We start from the raw sequence: 18,833 nt of genomic DNA, 5'->3' as shown, positions 1-18,833 counted from the left end.
AATAACTTCAACACATTCAGTACAGAGGAGAATGAAAAGTTTCACTGAAAATGCCAAATCAATTAAGACTGCCTTTCTGTACAACTTTCAATAAAAGAGCTAAACACTGAGTTGAATACCCTGCCAAATTCCCAGGCAATAAGAAAATGGAATATGTCTCAGAGGTGTCCATGGGAGCAAGTCCTTGCCGAAGTGATGCTTGTAAAGAACAGGGTATTGCTCATCCACTATGCTTTTTGTCCTTTAATTGATTAATTATGTCCTGGACCCACTTGTCATTAGGGTTGGCACAGACTGGCCTGTCCTTGATGGTGGTAAATCTGGAAAAGGAAGTCCAGTGAGGAGAGGGAAAGCATGACAGAGAGGAGAGTGGGATCAGCTGCCCCACACCACCAGTGAAGCCCACCAGACATCTCTACAGCTGCAAAACAGCCCTAGGGAAATAGGGTGGGGGTGGCTCTATGTCCTTACAAGTGTCCTCCTCTCTGCCACTTAAGCCACTTTGTCCCCAGCATCTCTACATCTGGGACACCATCCTGGCTGGGTCCCACTATCTGGGGTAAGGGGGGTGACCAGCAAAAGCTCTTTTGGCTTAAATCTAATAGGAAGGTCTACAAACTGCCTGCCTGGGATGTGGGATTGCCTTCTGATATGTTCCCAGGCTGTTCTCCTCACATGGGAAAGCCCTGCCCAGTGCTTTTCCATATCAGGATGAGGTATGATGTGGGGTTTCCTGACACTGCCAGGATAAGCAGGATCCCCAGAATCAAGGCAGATCTACTCACTTCACAGCTGGTGGAAAGCAGTGGCTGCCTGTGTGTTCATACTTTACCACACGGCTCAAGGGCAACGGTCTGGTGATGTACCCAGCACAGCAGGGACTATAATGATTGAGAGACACTGGAAGAGAAGTTTTCTGATTACACCAGACCAGGAAAAGTGCCAGTGAGCAGAAGTATGGTCAGAAGATGAGAAGAGCCCCACTGGAGGAAGTGCTGATCCCACAGTGGCCTCCCACCACAGCCATCTTCCCCCCAGGGAGCCAAGGTAAGACAGGCCTCTCCTTTCCTACAGCAGATGCTGGTAAGAGAGAGCTGCCAAGCATTACTAGACCTTACACAGCAGACAGAAAGAGAGAGCTCTTTGGGAAGGAGAGATTGGACTCACATGGAGAAGAGGTGGCCTGGTAGCAGAAGACAACTACAAAAAGTACAGAAAGGACTGCTGTGAAGGTCTTCATGGTCCTGTTGGGTAGAGATGAATGGTAGGAGTGAGGCTGGACTGTTGCATTGTGCCCCTTGCTGTGCTTGGTGTGGCATCCCTGGGTTCAGCCCTCTTTATATAGGGAGACATCAACCAAGATTGAAACATGATGAAAACATTGCTGAAAGCCATGACATAATGGAAAAAATGCAGTGTCAAGGATAGCACACAGCCCAGCAGAGGAAACCATCCAGGGCCCCAACGAGAGCAGTGTCCTGACATGGCGCAAGGTATGATACCATACATGACAGGATACCATGAGTGGACAGAGAACAGGATATATCCTGTTCATTTCATTTCATCCTGTCATTTCATTTCCCCTGACCTAAGGATTCTGCAGAAAACCCAGAATGAGTGATTCAGAAGATCAGTAGGTGGACCTCTTGCCTAGAAGTCCCAGCAGTGGATGGAGGACAACCATGGTTGTCACACACTTGTGTTTCCCAGAATATCTTCATCATGGACAAACAGGAGATCTCACCTCTGCCACAGCAACTGGAACAGGGAAAGTCTGAGAGTCAGGCTGACCACCCATGTTCCCACTCAGCCATACTAGGTAACACCTGCAGTGGGGGCTTCCTCTGTGGGACCCTGAAGGCCACTGGTGCATAAATGTGCAAAGCAGAAGGTGGAGCATGGTCCCATTCCAGACCTGGGCTCCTCTTCTTGAGCATCCCTTGCAGCAAGTCTTTAGTGAACTGGTTCTGCTACATCACAACTTCCTAAATACCAGTGGCAGCTAAAATAGTATTCAGTTCTTCATGGACATGGGAATCGGGCATTGACACATACAGAGAACTTTAGGAGCTCATGATCATGTTAGCACAGCAAAGCTGACAAAGATGATTATTTGAGTCCAGCAGTGTAGCATTAGCATCCTCGTCATACTGCTCTGGCATTTGTCCCAGCTGCCACACACACACACAGAGAAAAGACTGGCTGATTTAGCGCATATCGCTTGGCATGGGAATGGTGTCTCTGCACTGTCAAAAAAACTGTTGGAAATGTTACATCCCAGAGCTCCAGAATGGCTCTGCTGTTTTCCAGGCAGAAAAACCTTTTTTTGTGGACAAAGCCTCAGGAGAGTGGAGGAAGAGTGAGATCTCCATGGTGCTAGAAAATGTGTCTGGGTGCTGGACAACCACAGCCACAATGAGAAAGCCACAAAACAGGTCTTGTTCCTCTGTGGAGGAGGATGATCACAAAATAGAACCCCCACCCAAAGTGGGGTTCCTTGTAGGAACCCAGAAGAGGAAACGAAGATATTCCCTGGAAGGGCGGGTTGGAGGCCTGGGGCTCCCAAGTGCTTCAGGGAATGTGATAGATAGACAGCATATCTCAGGAGACTGAACTCCATGGAAAATTGAGCCAGAGTCATTAGAGGGTACAGGTGCTTCCATGGTAGGGTTTGTTTAACACGAAGCTTTTTCTCTCACTACAACACTCTAACACTGTTACTAAGCATGAGCAAAACTGAGCCTGGGGGAGACCACACATGGTGCTGTGGTGCCAGGGAGGTACACCTACAAGCCTGGGGAGTGGGCAGCTGAGGAGGGTCTGCCCACAGAGCCCTGGGAGCACAGGGCATGTTGCTGGGGTTTTGGAAAGACATTTTCTTAGCAGGGACATACCTGCCCTATCCCACACCAGGTGGGCAGGCTTCATACAGCCCATGGATTCTCTGCTGCCATCACAGACCAGTCCCCAGCTTAGCCTTGGCAGATCCGTTCCCTTTTCTGAAGCTCTTTCCCCATGGATTGGCTTGCTTTCATCCCAGCTGCTGCTAAGGGGTTAAACTCCCAGAGTGAGAGTCAGAATCAAGGCTGAGGTTTTACTTGAGAAGAAGACTCAGAATACCCTGCTCTGAACAACTGAAGAGCTCAGGATTCCTCTGGGATCCTTCCTGCTCCATGGCTTGCCTTGTCCTGTGTTCCAGAGCCCACTGAGATACTGGGATGAAACCTGGTACCTCCAAGGGCATGAGGTCCTACCACTACCATGGATCCCACTCCCCCCGCCACTGCACAGTGTGACAAAGAAGGTGTGAGGAGACTGAAACCCAAAGCTCAGCAAGATGGAGTGCAAGGACAGGGACAAACTGCCTGCATACCTTAGGAGCAGGAATACTCATGGAGCTTGGTGTGTCACTTCAAGGGTGACATGGAACAAAGGATGGAGCAGCACAGAGGCACTGCAGTAATTCTCTGTTGAAATCAAAGCAAATATAAAACAAAAGCTGGAGTGACACAGCAGTGTTATGAATAGGATCCATGGAAAACAATGCAGCTAATGGGAACTAAGCCAAAGGAATGGTCTAGATGGAAGTAGAAAGCTGAACTTTGCTTAACTCAGAAAAATATATTACTTTTCTCACCTCCACATATGTTAATAGCTAAAGTCAATCAAACTCCATCTAAACTGTAAATGCCATCAACTGTAACTTTACCTTTTCCCAAGAAAATAATATAAATATAGCTGAAGTGGGGAGGAAGCTCAGGAGACTCCCAACATTTTCGCTGTCAGTTATTATCAGTGGCAACCTCTAAACTTGTCACAGTCTTCTCTAAGGAGTGTCAATAAACTACTCAGTGTGAGTCACAGAATCACAAAATCCCAGAATAATTAATGCTGGAAAAGTCCTCCAAGATCAGATGTCACCAACATCTACTCCTTCTTTCCCTGCTGTTGGGAAAGATGGGCAGGAAGGGCTTATGGATATGATCATCTGGTAAGAAATACTGGAGATATAAAATCTGTGAGTGAAATAGAAATGAAGGCCAGCTCTGAGATGTAGGCATGGCAGGCAGGAAGATGGTGATTAACTGGAGATAGGTTGAAGGACAGAAAACAAAAGGACCCAAGAATGCAGTCCGTCTCCACCCTGCCAAGGCATCAAGGAAAAAGTAGATGAGTAGTCTTTAGAGTTTAGAATATAGGATGATATGGTAATTTAGTAGTTCTCATAGGTTGCCTGCAAAGTTTGTAGGTTTTGTGTCTTGCGCCGGTTGGTCACTGTAAATTAGAATATTCAACACAAAAGGAGATATAATGTGTTGTAACAAGGTCCTCTCTCTCTTACCTCTTTGTCTCTTCTCTTCTCCCTGTGCTCTTGCCTCTTCATCCCTTCTCTTGCCCGCTCTCTCCCTCTGCTTCTTCTACCTCCCTCTCTCCTCCCGCTCTGACCCCGGCACTCTTCTTACCTCTCTAACCCCTCGTAGCTTTTTACCTCCCTTACCTCATACCTCCTCTCTCTCCCTCCCTCTCTCTTTGGGGCTTCCCTTCAGCCGAGGCTGGTGGCTGAAAGCAGCCCTCTTTACCCATGACCCTTGCAATAAAACCACGTGTTTCTGGAATATCTCAGGTCTGCAGAGTACCTTGTCCCTGCCGTCCACAGATGTCTCTACGCCCTGCTTCTTCCATTTCTACCAGCACATTCAGAAACATGCACAAATTCCCATTCAGACCAACCCTCTGACACATCTCCACACAGGGACCAGAATAAAACTGAGAGGAGGAGAACAGACTTGAGAATGAGCTGGATTCTCCTCGCTGATGGCTTATACAAACACAGCCCAGTATAGTTGAATGTTCTGGATGTTCTGCAACATTGAGCTATAGGTTTGATCGAAATGTCAAGATTTGTTTTGAAAAAAATCAGTATTTTATAGCAGGAATATGAATGCGCCTCAACATTGTCAATGAATTCTCCCTCCTTTTGGATACACCGTGCTGTATTTCCTGCTTCCATTCAACCAAAAGGAATCCTTGGAGGTTTTGACACTTCTGTTATTTCCCCTAATCACTGTTTTCCTCAACTTTGTTCCTTCCTTAAAGCTTCTGTATTTCAGTCTTGGCTGCTCCTTCCTGCCAAGACAAATAATATAAACCTCTAAATATTTTGATTTCTAAAACCTCCTCCATATTATACATCCTAAATAGTGGCTATTTATGGAGTCTGTAAAATCTCTGCCTTATGGTGTGCTTCAGCTAAAGATAGAAACCACACAGTATCTTTGGATCCATCACCAGGGCAGTTTTGGGATGTAGGAGAAAACCTCTGCTCAGCCCTGAGGATAGCCTGCTCCACCACACCACCTCCTGGGTTGGAGTCATGTCTAGGGGAATCACTTTATCACAGTGCTCCTGGGAGTAGCCAGATCACTAATGTGGGAAACTGGGTTTAACTGTCAGCAAATCAGTTGGAAACAGAAAAAAAAAATTACTGAGGCCAGAGATCCCAGGATAGTGCAGCACCAAGTAAGATCTCAGACAAGAAGTATTTTCAAGAAGAATTGAGACTTTCCACATGGGAATTGAAGTCTGCAAGATGGTAAGAAAGAGGGACAAAGCAAATAGTTACTGTCTCAGAGCAGGAATCATGGATTATTCAATGGAACAGGCAAGAGGCAGGTCCAAAAGGAACAGAGGGAGGCAGCTCTTCACATGAGGAGGTCCTTGCCAAGGGACATGGTGAGCATGAGGAAATTTGCTTGAGTTTGAGCTTGGATTTCAGAGCGATAAGCTTGAGAAGGTTTGGGAAATGAGAATGGCTGGGGGCTGAAAGCGCACTCCAGGATGCAGTAGAAATACTGATCTGTCTCTTCAAGGGGTCTGCTGTGGCCACATCTGGAGCTATCAAGGCTGATGTAGATGTATCCTTAGTCTACATCCTCTGTGACTGTTCATCCTTGATTCCCAGGGCAATTGGTCCAACAGGGCTACAGAGTAGCTTGTGAAATTGTATTGAAATACCTGGACTGAAATCTAAACACCAGGATGTGCCTCCAGATAAATATTTTTGGTAAATGTCAGCAGAAAGACTCCAACAGTTTCTACGCACGCAGCAAAGCAGAAATACATTGTTGCAATCCATGCAATTTTCCAAGACAAATTTGGAGAACCTATAAAAGCCTCACTTTGGGACCAAGAGTCTAAAGAGAAGGAGGTGGCTGGATGTTATGCTGGAATGTGGCCCTCACAGAAATATGATGTTACTTTCCAAGACAGCCGAATGATGTTTCTGCTGCAACACCTTTGTTTCCCCAACAGTGCACTCAGTACTGAGTAGCCACTGGCCTGGAGCTCAGCAGGGCATGTCCAGCAGCTGCAGCACAGCATGACAAGTTTAGCCACAGAGAAAGGTAAATAAAACCATTTGGTGTTGGGTTGGCGACAGGCAGGACCTGAGGCTGCCAAGCACTAGAGTGATGGCTGCATTGTCCTTGCACACTCTGCCGCCTGTTGTCAGCTAGAGGTACAGGGGACCTCTGCAAGTCAGGCCATGGAGCTGCAGGAATCCTGAAAACAACATCTGACAAGAGCACTAGTGATGCTGAATCATGGAAATCACAGAAACCATGGAGTCATTCAGGTTGAAAAAGACCTCTAACATCACTGAGTACAGCACTGCCAAGGCCACCACTAACCATAGCTCTAAGCATCACACCTCTATTTCTGTTAAATCCCTCTACCACTGCCCTGGGCAGGCCATTCCAATCTTGACCACTCTTTCAGTGAAAAAATTTTCCTTAATATACAACCTGAGCCTCCCTTGCCCCAACTTGAGGCCCATTTTCCCTTGTCCTATCACTTGTTCCCTAGGAGCAGAGCCTGATCCCCACCTGGCTCCATCCTCCTGCCAGGGAGGTGTAGAGAGCCAGAATGTTTCCTGTACCATAAAGGGAAGACAGGGATATACTTGCTCTCCAGATCTATGTCCATCCCTTGCTGCAGGGCCTTGTGCTCTCCTGTGTGAGCACACGGCTCCCACACCCAACTCTGCACACCCCAAGTCTTACATAGAAATGCTTTCCTTGGTGATCCCGTGCTGGGAGCCAAAGCTCCCAACATAGAAATAAAGGAAGAATTAGGAAGAATTTCTTCACAGAAAGGGTGATCAGCCATTGGAATGGGCTTCCCGGGGAGGTGGTGGAGTCACCATCCCTGGAAGTGTTTAAGATGTGACACTTAATGTCTTAAGCGTCCACTTCATGTCCACCATGGTCTAATTGACATGATGATGATCAGTCATAGGTTGGACTTGATGATCTCAGTGGTCTTTTCCAACCAATTGATTCTGTGAAACCAGGTTTGCCATGGAAGAGACCTGGGCTCGATGGGGTGTTGCCGCTGGACCTACTGGCCATGCCAAGGGGATGCTCTCCAGCAAGTGGCAAAAACACTTCCCACCTCCAGGTCCTGCTCATGAGCCCGTTTCTCACCTAGGCAGCTGCCCCTGCAGCCTAGCATCCCTGTGGAGTTCAGGTCTTCTTCTGCAGATCCATCTGGAAGCCTCTTCAGCTTTGCATTTGAATTCTTGGGCAAGCAAAGGCAGTTGCTGAGGCTTCTGTGCAGAAAACACAGCAGATGATGTTTTGGGGCTACAGCCCTCCTTGTAACACCTGGAGACCTATACAGGACAGAGGTGAGGGAACCATGGACCTCAAGTGCCCTAGCCAAGCAGTTCTCTCCAAAACCCTCTCCCAGTCGAAGGCTGCTCTGCCTCCAATGCTCTCCCAGGTCTTGCACCAGGAATGTCCCTGCCCCACATAGCAGCCCAGGGTCTCTTTGGGAGCACAAGCAAAGACTCAACTGCAGCATCTGTTTGCCCAAAGTATTGAAAACATGGGATGAAAAGATTAAAATCCTCCCCATGCTCCCATGCTTGCTCCTTCTGGCACAATCTTTGCTCCCCAAGGACCCTTCTGCTGGGTCTGGATCACTGCCCTGCCCTCTTCAGGTGGACACTTTGGCTCAGGAGGTTTTTTTTTATCCCAGAGTCTGAGCAAATTACCCCATCACCAGGGCAGGGCTGCATCTAGGCCTGCAGGATTTGGTTTATGGAAGGCTTGACATGGCTGCTGCCCTTTTGAGATGTGACCCGAGGAATAGCTTGTCTGCTTGGGTGGGATCAGGATGGTGTGCCTTGGAATGTGTAAAGGGACTGATGAAGGGGATCCATTTGGGATCGGTTTTTCCCACCTCCAAGGGGGAAAGAGCAGGATCTTAGCACAGAGCCCTGTGTCAGCCCACTCTGGCACAGCCAGGAGGATAACAGAGGAAAGACTGTAGAGCTCTGTGATTCTGTTTTCCTGCTGAAACAAGGGGGATCTGTGCTCTGCCTGAGCCCAGGCGAGGCCACGGGAGGGTGATGAGTGTTGCAGCAGCACCCTGGGAGATTTTCCAGCTCTGGCTGGGGAGGGGATTGGAAAAACAGACTCTAGCTCCCAGCCCCTGAAAAAGAGAATCCCTGAGCCATAGGTAGAGCCCATAGCCACTGCAGTCCCTTCAGGCCTCTTTCCTGCCGCTTGTCCTTCCCCTTTGGGTTAAGGGTGTCCTGACAGAATGGGAGCAGACCCCCTTTAGGGCCCTGTGGACAGGAGCCTCGGGGCATTGAGCAGGAAGAGAGAACTGCCTTACAAGGCCCTGCAAGAGGGAAAGGATGAGCTCCAGTCCCACCTGCCTGCCTGAGCAGCACTTGATGGAGGCCACATACTGCTGAGCAGGTAAAAAGAGAGGGCACACATTGTCCTTTCCATGTCCAGACAATGCCTGTCCCCACAAAGGCAAGACACCCCCATGAGGGGCTCTGCCATCACCCTTCAGTCCAGCCTCTTGGACAGGAGTGAGGATAGAGCACTATGAGAACATGTGAACCCCAGCCATGGCTTCTAAAAAGGAACTTCTGGGGAGGAAGAGCAATGCCCAACCTGCTCTACCTCCACTCTGCTCATTTTCAGTCCTTCCCCATCATCTCCCCATGGAACCTGAGACAGAGGAACAAATGCTTGACAGGAACAGCTCTGTGCTTTCCCCTCTCAACTACCTGAAAACAAGGTACTCTCTCTCACTGGAAAGGAGCCCCTCAAAACTCTGCAGAGCCCCACAGCACATTCCAGCAGAGACGCTGTGTGCACTGGGCTAGCCCAGGGTGGTCTGACCAGCAGCCTATGGGCTGGATCCCAGTTCCATCTTGTTACAGCCCCTTCCTTGGGGAAGGCAGGAGCAGCCAGTAGAAACAGACTGTTCTGTCCCACATCCAAGCACCTTCCTCTGCTCCTGTCCAGGTCACAAAGTGGGCGCTGAGCTCAGGTTAGGGAAGAAGAGGATGTGACTGCTCTTCAGTAGGAGGGAGCAGCTACACCAGGCCTCAGCCCAGCGGGCTGTTGCCATGGGCTCCAGTAGCAAGATGTTCCAAATGAGGTGGAGGGTGGGAGAGGTCCAGATCGCAAGGATATCACTGTCCTTTGTCCAGAGCCCTCCTTTGCTCTTCCTTTCCTCCATCTCTATTCAGCAATGACGTCATTTCTTCAATTATTAATCACCTCGTTGTAATAATGGATAAATCAAACCCATTAGACCTCCCCTGGGAGCAGCCCCAAGGAAGGAGGCAGGTTTCCAGAAAGTACATTAAGGAGAATGCAGACAGGCTTGAGACAAGCCACAGTGGGAGGAATGGCCTCACTGCTCTGGGCAGGCCATTTCCCATCAGCTGAGATTTGATAGCCAATGCACAGGAACTGTGAAGGCCTGTGATGTAAACAGCCTGTCACACGCCATGCTGGGTAGCTTCAGGAGGGTCCTGGTGTGGCAATTTCAGCTGAAAGGACACAAAAGAGAGTTATGCTGGGAAAATTGGTGATACAAGAGCTCCTGCCAGCCCACAACCTAAACAGCTGTTCCCAGACTGCCCCATTACCCTAGCAATGTTTTGCACAGTTCCTCCCCACCTGGAGAAAGTCACTGATTTGTTATGGTTTGCTTTTAAGGATGCAGGAACCCAGCCAGAACAACCCCAACACGGCCCATCTGCCATATCTGGGGCTTCAGTTTTCAGTCCCTTCACAAAAAAAAGCAATTTCTCCCAATAATTGCAGAAATGTTCCAAGTGAGAAATTCACCTCTGGAATAGGATGGTATTCCTGGTCAAAATTACAAGAGTCAGCAATTCACCAGGTTGAGAGAATTGCAGAATGGTTCGGGTCAGAAGAAACCTTAAAGCTCATCCTGTCACTGAAATAGCAGGAAAAACAAAACTCTCTCATTTTTAGTGTTAGAGAACCCAAGCATTACTTTTTTTCTGGCCAGGATGTTGTTCTGGCCAGGGTGTACAACAGAAGTAATTTCACCCACACGTTGCCTGGGTTGTGCAAAGAAAATCATTCCATCATACATGTCTCTTTTCTAGATTTTTCACATTCTTATACAGTCAAAACCCAGAGAAACTAATTGGTTCAAGGTTTATTGGTCCCAAGTTACACAGTTCTTAGTATTTGGTTTCCTATTGGTTATTGATCCCACATTGAAGGTCAGGGGAAGTCCTCATGTCCTCATTCTTCTCTTATGATCTTTTCCCAGACGAGGGGTCTCCAAAACACCAGGAAGGATGTTCAGGCATTGTGGTCACTTATCTCTTGTGCATCCTCTGGCAGCTTCCAGTCCATTGAGATGTTAAGCTCATCAGGCCTTGCCCAGAGAACTGTCTCTTGAAAAGAAAATTCCATTCCCTTCCCCATGAACAAAGATGAACAAAACCCCTAACTAAAGTTAGTTTAAAATTTTAGAAGTTTTATCATTCCCAACAATTCTGTTCCACCCCCTGCCATGGGCAGGGACACCTTCCACTAGACCAGGTTGCTCCAAGCCCCATGCCATGTGTCCTGGACAACTTCCAGAGATGGGGCAGCCACAGCTTCTCTGGGCAACCTGTGCCATGGCATCAACGACCCTTAACAGCCCGTTCCTTCCCGACATCCAGTCTAACCCTACACAAACCTCTGATCAGAATGACAGCACCAGAGACACAGGCTCAGATCAGGTTATGCTAAAGCACAGTCCAGCTGCTCAGGGGAAGCAAAATCCTTCTCCCAGTTCTCCTCTCTTTTCAGACACCTGTAACCACATTCTGACGCTCTGCCAAGGCTACACCCTCATTTCTGGGCTCTGCCAGCTGTTCCTGCTGCAACCCCCTCCACACCCTGGATCCCACAAAGGAAAAGCCCCACACAACCTTTCCACAGGCTACCGGGGCCCTGCTGGCGCTGACCAACGGTGGAGCCGGCTCCCAAACCCTGGCCCCAGGCAGGGCTGGGGAGCCCTGAACCACCCGGTGCGCCACGGACTGCCTGATAACGGGGCTTAGCCTCGACAGGGGACGGGCTGGGCCTGAGACGGGTAGCAGGGAGGGGACAATGATGCCGTATCACCTCCGTGGTCACACTCTGGGCTAGGCTGAGGGGCCGCAGCCTCGCAGGCCGCACGGACGACCTGTAAGGACCATCGCGGCCTGCGGACCTGGATGGCTCAGGCGCGGCTCAGAGCCGTTCGGCAGCGGGCCCCCAGGCCCGGCGGACCCTGCGGCGGCGCCCCGTACACAGCTGAGCCCTTCCCGGCGAGACCCCAGGGAGCCCCATTCTGCCCGCGGGCCCGGCATTAGCGGCATCCCCACGCTCGCCAGGGGGCGCCGCTCCCCGCTACGGTGAGGGGCGGGGCGGGCCACCGAAGTGTGAGCAGCAGAGTCATGGGCCAATTAAAGCAGGGAACGGCGCGAAGGCGTGGCTATGGCGCCTGGGTGGGCGGTGCTAAAGGCGCGGTCACTTAAGGCGGGGCAGAGGGCAGGAGACTCTTGTGGGCGGGAGCTAGCGTTGACTGACGTCCAGCTAAACCAATGAGCTTGGCGATTTCAACGCAGGGCTGGACCTCCCATGCAGCTCCTCCCCAGTGGCTATGCCAGAAACCAATGAGAGAGAGAAGCCGGGCCGGTGGGCTGAGCTGAGGGTGGGAAGGGTGGTGCCCGCGGGGCGTGCCCCGCCGTGAACGGCAGGTGGGCGGGCCAATGGCGCGGGGCCCGCGCGGCGGAGCCACTGCGCGGGGTGGCGGGGCCGGGGTGGCCATGGACCGCGTGAGCAGCACTATGAAGCAGGTGTCCAACCCGCTGCCCAAGGTGCTCAGCCGGCGGGTGGGCGGCGGCGGCCTGGAGGCGGAGCGGGAGAGCTTCGAGCGCGCCCAGGTGCGGGCGGGACAGGGCGGGACGGGGGATGCGAACGGCGAGGAAACGAAAGGTGCCGGCTGAGGGGGCGGGCCCAGGCTGGGGCGCGGTCCGATGGGAACGGCCCCACAGGTACGTGGAGTGGTACAGGGCAGCGCGGCTGTGCCGAGCGAGCGGGGTTAACCAGAGTAGGCGAGGATTATTTGAGTGGGCGGGGTCAGCCCAGGTGAGCCGGGGACGGCTCGAGTCGCCCAGCAGGTAGGTTTTGGCCCAAGGGACGGAGCTTGGAAGGGGGAGCGCGGCCGGCCCAGGGAAGCTGGGTCCGTGCCAGTGGGCGGAGCTGCACCAGGTAGGTGGAGATTGACGGGACCTGCCCCACCCACCCAGGGGGCGGAAGGTCGCCATGGGGAGACAGGGATGGGGACCCTCCGGGCCCCCTGTCTGGGGCTGAAGCCTGCCTTGGAGGAACGCCCGGGGACATCAGAGTGCAGTGGCACCCGGGGTGCCCCAGCCCAGCAGTGGCTGCTCAGCCTGGCCTCCCTACCAATGGGACTAGGGGACATTCACCCGCTGGCCTGAGCTGCCAGGTCTCCAAGCCCAGCCACAGCCGGGCATCATGCCCAGGACAGTGCCACCCTGTCCTTGTAACCACCCTGGGCACACATAGCTTGTGTCTCCACTGGCTGGAGGGGACATAGAGTGGCTCTTTGGCCAGTGGAATCAGTCATCCCATTGGGTTCTGTTCCCGTGTCATTCAGGGACACCAGGTGTCATTCAGGGACACCAGGGCAGGGGACAGGGTCTGTGCCTGTGGGTGGCTCCTGGGAAGAGGCACCGATGTGTTGAAAAGTAGACAGAATTTGCTTCTCAGCAGCATCCAGAATATCTGGATGGGGCCCTCTCTCAGGTTTTCGATGATGGATTGATGTCCTGCACAGAGGAAAGGTGGCAGCCAAGCTGGAGGGACAGTAGGGGTGCTTTGGTAGAAAAGGCTGGTGATTTGGGGAAAGGATGTGCTTGGAGCAGCTGGAGATATGCCTGAACGAGGCGTGGGGAAGGTGAAGGGGGAGGGATGGCAGCAGAGGGAGCTGAGGACAGCCTGGCCCTGCTTCATTGTCCAGGGATGGAAAGTACCAGTGAAGCCAAGCTGTCCAGACCTACTGCAGGAGAGGAAGGGAAACTGAGGCCGAAGCAAGAGTTGAAGTGGGACCAGTGTGAGCAGACTTGGATGAGCCCAGAGTGGGAACAACACATGGGAGATGGCTTAGGGGTGGAAATAAACACCAAGGATCAAATAAACATCAAGGATCTAGGGGGGTTTGCAGGAAGAAAACCCACCAGGGTGTGAAGTTGGGTGCAGGATCATTCACAGGACTCTGCTCACCTTCCCACTCAAGTTACCTCAGACATCAATTATTTATTCATTCTGCTAAAGGTAGGAGTGGAACTGGTTTACTCCTGGAACCTTCTGCCTCCTTGTGTCAGCAACAGCCCCATGAGCCTTAAGTTCTCCCAGGCTCCCCCTGAAACAGTTTCCCGGGAAGGGCCAAGTGGAGAGGGCAGTGGAGCAGCATCCACTCCCCACATCATGATGAGCTGGATTTCATCTTCCTCATTTGATTTCCAGAGTAATGACACAGCATGGGCCTGTCTGGCTTTTCCTTCTTCTGTGCTTCAGCTCCATGGAATTCCCTTTTTATCCTTTTTTGGGGGGGTGTTTTTTTGTGGTTTTTGGGGGGTGTTTTCTGGGGGGTTTTTTTCTGCATAATTCTCTCTGTCCAGCTTAGAGAACTTGCCAGGCACCCCTTAGGTGCTTTTGTCCAACTTCTTCTTTCTAAGGTTGTTTTTAGAGAAACTTTATGGGTTTTTTTCTTTTTGAAGGTGACTTCTTTTAAGAAAAGTTTCATCTGTTAAATGGCTTTAAAATGAAAATTCTCCCTGTGTTTTGGCATGTACAGACTCCTTCCCTCTAGGCCAATCCTATCTGTCTCAGGGCAGTAGCACATGCATCACAAAGCCCATTTTGGGCTATAAGAGCCCAAACAGGCAGAAAGTGTGTCGAAATGGGCTTTGGGGAGCCTGAGGATCACCTGCTTGGGTTGGCAGCACCCAATTTCTATGGTCTGAGCTCAGTTTGGAAGAACAAGAGCACCCTACAAAGCTGTGGTGGTGGTGGTGGGACACCCTAGTAGTGGGAAGGTTTGGTGGTGGGATGCTCCTGAGGTGGTGGAATGTTTCTATGGTGGTGGTAAACTGGTGATGGAATGGTTCCATGGTGGTGGGATGCTTTTTACGATGGTGGGATATTCTGGTGGCAGAAAGCTTCCATGGTAGTGGGACACTTCCATGATGGTAATTACATTGCACAGCGACTCTGCCCTGACAACATCCATCTCTTGGCTTGGAGACAAACGGGAATAAATTTCCTGGTGGCCTCTCTTCTGCTCCCACAGTTGTTCAAGTGTCTCAATTTTCCTGGGAATGCAAATGTGGGAAACCTGAGGACATGCCCAGGCATGGTGTTCTTTTCATGCTGTCCTTGCTGCCTGCTGGGCAAGAGCAGCTCAGGGAGAACAAGACACAGCCAAGGGCACCTCTTTTCCTATCAATGCTGATAATTTTCATAGGAAGTTGAGCAACAAGGACACCAAATGTTGTGGTTCTGCTGCCATTGGGATGAGCTGAGTGCAGCCCTGCCATGGGAGTATGAGTGTTGGAATGACTGTTCCCCCTTTGCTGGTCTTTCAGGTGGTGATTCAACACTTACCACCTCAACCTCAGAACAAATCTTTGAGCACAGCAAAGGTCACCAAGAGAGGAGAAAAAAACCCAAAAGTGAAAATCCTGATATGTTTTAAGATAAATATTTGTATTTCACATGGTGTCCGATGTTTGCATCCACTCCAAGTTCTTCTGGTTGGATTAAGGGGCATGTCCTTCCTTTTGCAGTGAAGGTGTTCATTTAGGTTGGTACTTGGGATCCTGCCTCCTTGGGACCTTTCTTCCTTCCCTCCTTCTCATTCTTTCCATACTGTAATTGTCCACAGCAGACATCCTTGTGCCATGATGGAGCCAAGGAGTGAAATTCCTTCTGTGCTTGGCTGTTTGGCAAAGACTGGATGTTCAACAATTCAATCAGCCAAAGTGTTGAGGGTGAAAATGGAATTGGAAGGACACAGGACTTCAGTGGGGCAGGGATGATGCTCCAGGCTCTCCTGCTCCTTCACTCGTGTTTTAGACTGCCATAGGATATTTCCCTTCATTCCCAGCAGGGATATGGCCAGCAGGGCACCAGTGCAGGTGCAACTGCAGACTCCCAGAGGTAGTGTATGACATTCTGAAGCAAAGCAGCAGCTTACTTCCACACTGAAGGTGTGGAAAGATCTCCTTCTGACACAGCTCAGCTCTTCCTGCACCAACCTGTTCCTTCTTTTTGTAAACCCATCACTGGAGAGGAGCAAAAATGTTTGGACATCAAAACTGAGGGAAGTGCACTTGAAGTTGCAGGAAGACATGCCCTGAGTCTCAGTCCTTGACCCTGCCCTGTGGGTTTTGGGTGGAAGGGAGGCAGCATGTTGTGGTGTGTTGTCATCTCCTCGGCTGCAAAGTCACCAAATAACTCTCTCGTGTCTCCCATTCTGAGCACTGCCCTAGTGCCTGGCTGTGCTCATGTGCATCATGAGCTATCATGTCCCACACCACTGCAGACTGCCCTGCCCTGAGTCGATGCTGTGTCCCAGAGATGAGGACATGAAGTAGAGACAGTGCCTGCGGCTGTGGAGGAGCTACAGAAATCCCGTTTGTTTCCCAGAGCTCATGGCTGCTGGGGCTTTATACCAGCAGATGTGGCTGCATAGTCCCTGTGCCATCAGAACAATTCCAAGGGTAGTCCATCCTGACAAGAGTGACGGTTGGAGGAAACACTTCTTTAAAATTCCTGCAGAAAATGAAAAAAACCTTGCATTTTAGGTTCTTCAGCTGCAGGGTTTTTTTCTGGAAAACTCAGAGAGTAGCAAAGAGAGACAAGAACCACCTGAGCTGCCCACAGCCGCCCCTACCTCTGGCACATTTACAGGCTGGGTTCTTAGGACTACGTGCAGCAATAAAAGCAATTTATGGCTCAGAAATTACTTTGCAAAGACATATTTGCAGCAGAAGGTGATTGCTGACCTGGCTGCATCTCCACTCCTGCCATCAGAGTCTCCAGGGTGGTGCTGGGGACATCAGACCCTCCTGCTAAGGGTATCCCAGTGAGAAGGTGTGGCATTTTCATGTCAGGGAGATGCAGAACTCTGAATGCAGCAGATGCCACATCTCTTCAGGAAGGTTTTAATGTCCTTAGTATCCGTGAGCCATCTCTCCGGGGCTGCAAAGCTGTTTTGCTTCCTGCCTCGCTGCTGGAGGAGCCTTTTCCAAAACCAGGTGCAGAGAGATGGTGCAAAAGAAAGACAAAAAGTATCAGGTGCAAATGAAATGGATTTTTTTTCTTACTCAGTGTCAGTTAATAAATCCTTTTGTTATGTGAACCCAACTTTTTCACAGCCAAATTCAGGTTAAAAGTAGCTTTGTGCCCATCCTGTCTCTGCAATGGGCTGTCCCACTTCTGGGCCACCATCACACCCCATTAATGTAATGAATCATTTTCTCCCGTCATTTTTATAATTGGGAATATAGTCCTGTGTCTCCCAGACACAGCAACCCAGCTGGCTTCAGACCAGACCCAGCTTGGTCCAATTCGTTGTTGCAAAGGAAATACCATTTACTACTGAAAAAAAAAATTTTTTTGTGGTTCAGATGCTGCAGCCACCAGCAGCTATGCCAAGGACTTCAGTTCTTACACAGGAAATGAGGCTTCTTTCAGAGCATCAGAGTGGGGCTATATATATACAGCCTCTCCAAAAAGATATTTAAAGAAACATACTGACACTAGCAAGAGCAGGAAAAAATAGCTCCTGGCCGTGAGGAGCAAGGTCTGACAGCAGCTGAGCCCATCCTGGGGGACTAGCTGATACAAGGGATTAATTCATGGCCCTTTCATCTCCAGGAAAAGGAGCTCCTGGGTTTTGTGCTGTGTGAACCCTTGTGCTTTCAGTCTTCTGGCTTTTACTGGGAACTAGAGGTGCTGGGGATTGAATGCAGCTTCAGCAGTGAAGTAATGAGTCATCTCATCTCTTTTCAGGGAGTCCCTCTTAGAAACTTATTTCCATGCCCAAGGAAAGAAAATAGTTTGTCTTGTACCAGATATGGGGCTGTTTTTCTTCTTAGTGCACACAGGTATGGAAGGGTTTAGGAGATTTTTTAAGATAGAGAATTATCTATTTTAGATGCAGAAATATCTGAGTTTTTAAATGTGAGGATGGACTCCAGAAGCAGCTAAGCTTCAGGAGGATGAATAGATTTGGTGCTGAAGGTACTGGCACCAAGTTCAGGAGCATTATGGTTTTGGACCGCCAAGGGACAAAGGGGAACCTTGCCCTGAATTATACCCGAGGCTGAGTGGAAAGACAGGGATGCTGGGTGATATTGCTGCCCCAAAAACCCCTTTCCCTCTCACTCACCATGTACTTCCCCACCGAGGATGTCCTGTGCTGAGGGGTGCAGGGGGGTTCTTGCCCTCTGAAATTTATCCAGTTTAACTCCATCCATCTGCAGAGCTGAGGAGAAACAGCCAGGAAGGCAGGGTTTTTACTAAATTCCCCATCACAGCACTCTGGCCTGAGTGTGATGCCCTCTGCTGCCACTGGCTGTGACCCAAGTCTAGCAAAAACAGTGGGGAAGGGCATATGGGATGTGGGTACCTGTCATGAGGAGGGGATGACTCATCCCAGGTTTGTTCTTTCAGAAGAAAAAACCTCTGGACAAGGGCTGGAGCTGCAGGAGGGACAATTTTGGCTGAAAGATTGAGAATCCAAGGATGGGGAGAAGGTGTCATTGCAGCCCATTGCATCTCATGTATGTGACATGTGGCCAGGATAAGCATTGCCTTCTCCAGCACTGTCTGGCACATGACACTCCAGAGAGAGACCCAGTACTTGGATTCTGTGCCCATCCTCATCCCATCACCCACTGCTGGCTCTGTACCCTCTGAACCTGGGACAGAGGGTCAAGAGCTGGGGGTCATACAGCAGCATGAGAGCTGGAGGAAGGGCTAGATCCTGGCCCTCCTCCCTGCCACCAGCTTTATTTATTTATTTAGGCTGATTTATTTTGCACGGTCACCAAATAAGAAAACTTCCTGGGGACAGCCTGTTCCCCGGGTGACAGTAGAAACAGACAGCACAGCCAGTGTTCTAGCCCGGATGTGTGAGTCCGGCCCACGGCTGGACTAATTATACATTGCGTGCTGTTCTGGGCTAATGACAGGGCAGGCTAAATGATCCCAGTCCACAGCAGAAGAGTAAATTATTTTCTCAAAGGCATAACAGACACTGAATAGTTTATTATGGACTCAGCAAGAGGGTTGGGTTGGAAGGCTCCTTTAAAGCTTAGCTTGTTCCACTTCCTGCCATGGGCAGGGACACCTTCCTCTAGACCAGGTTGCTTCAAGCCCTGTCCAGCCTGGCTTTGGACAATCCCAGGAATT

At 50.4% G+C, this 18,833-nt stretch overlaps 2 protein-coding genes across 3 annotated transcripts in view; one reads left to right on the top strand and one right to left on the bottom strand.

The window, feature by feature from the left end:
* Positions 1-65: 65 nt before the first annotated feature.
* LOC136370318 (C-C motif chemokine 5-like) lies at positions 66-1,353 on the bottom strand. The gene is made up of 3 exons (XM_066333693.1): positions 1,168-1,353; positions 833-900; positions 66-415 (listed from the first exon to the last, which is right to left on the bottom strand). Exons 1-3 carry the CDS (start codon positions 1,238-1,240, stop codon positions 221-223), a joined length of 336 nt encoding a protein of 111 aa, XP_066189790.1. The 5' UTR covers positions 1,241-1,353; the 3' UTR covers positions 66-220.
* A 10,786-nt stretch (positions 1,354-12,139) lies between these two features.
* POM121 (POM121 transmembrane nucleoporin) overlaps positions 12,140-18,833 on the top strand; it is a 58,392-nt gene continuing 51,698 nt past the window's right edge. For both annotated transcript variants that reach the window (XM_066333093.1, XM_066333090.1), the window contains exon 1: positions 12,140-12,271. In XM_066333093.1, the coding sequence (XP_066189190.1) occupies positions 12,155-12,271 (117 nt within the window). In that variant the 5' untranslated portion in view covers positions 12,140-12,154. The remainder of the gene's footprint in view (positions 12,272-18,833) is intronic.

The sequence above is a fragment of the Sylvia atricapilla genome, chromosome 20 (assembly GCF_009819655.1).
Source record: "Sylvia atricapilla isolate bSylAtr1 chromosome 20, bSylAtr1.pri, whole genome shotgun sequence".
NCBI lineage: Eukaryota > Metazoa > Chordata > Aves > Passeriformes > Sylviidae > Sylvia > Sylvia atricapilla.
The sequence above is the reverse complement of the archived record's forward strand: the minus strand, read 5'-3'. Positions and strand labels throughout refer to the sequence as shown.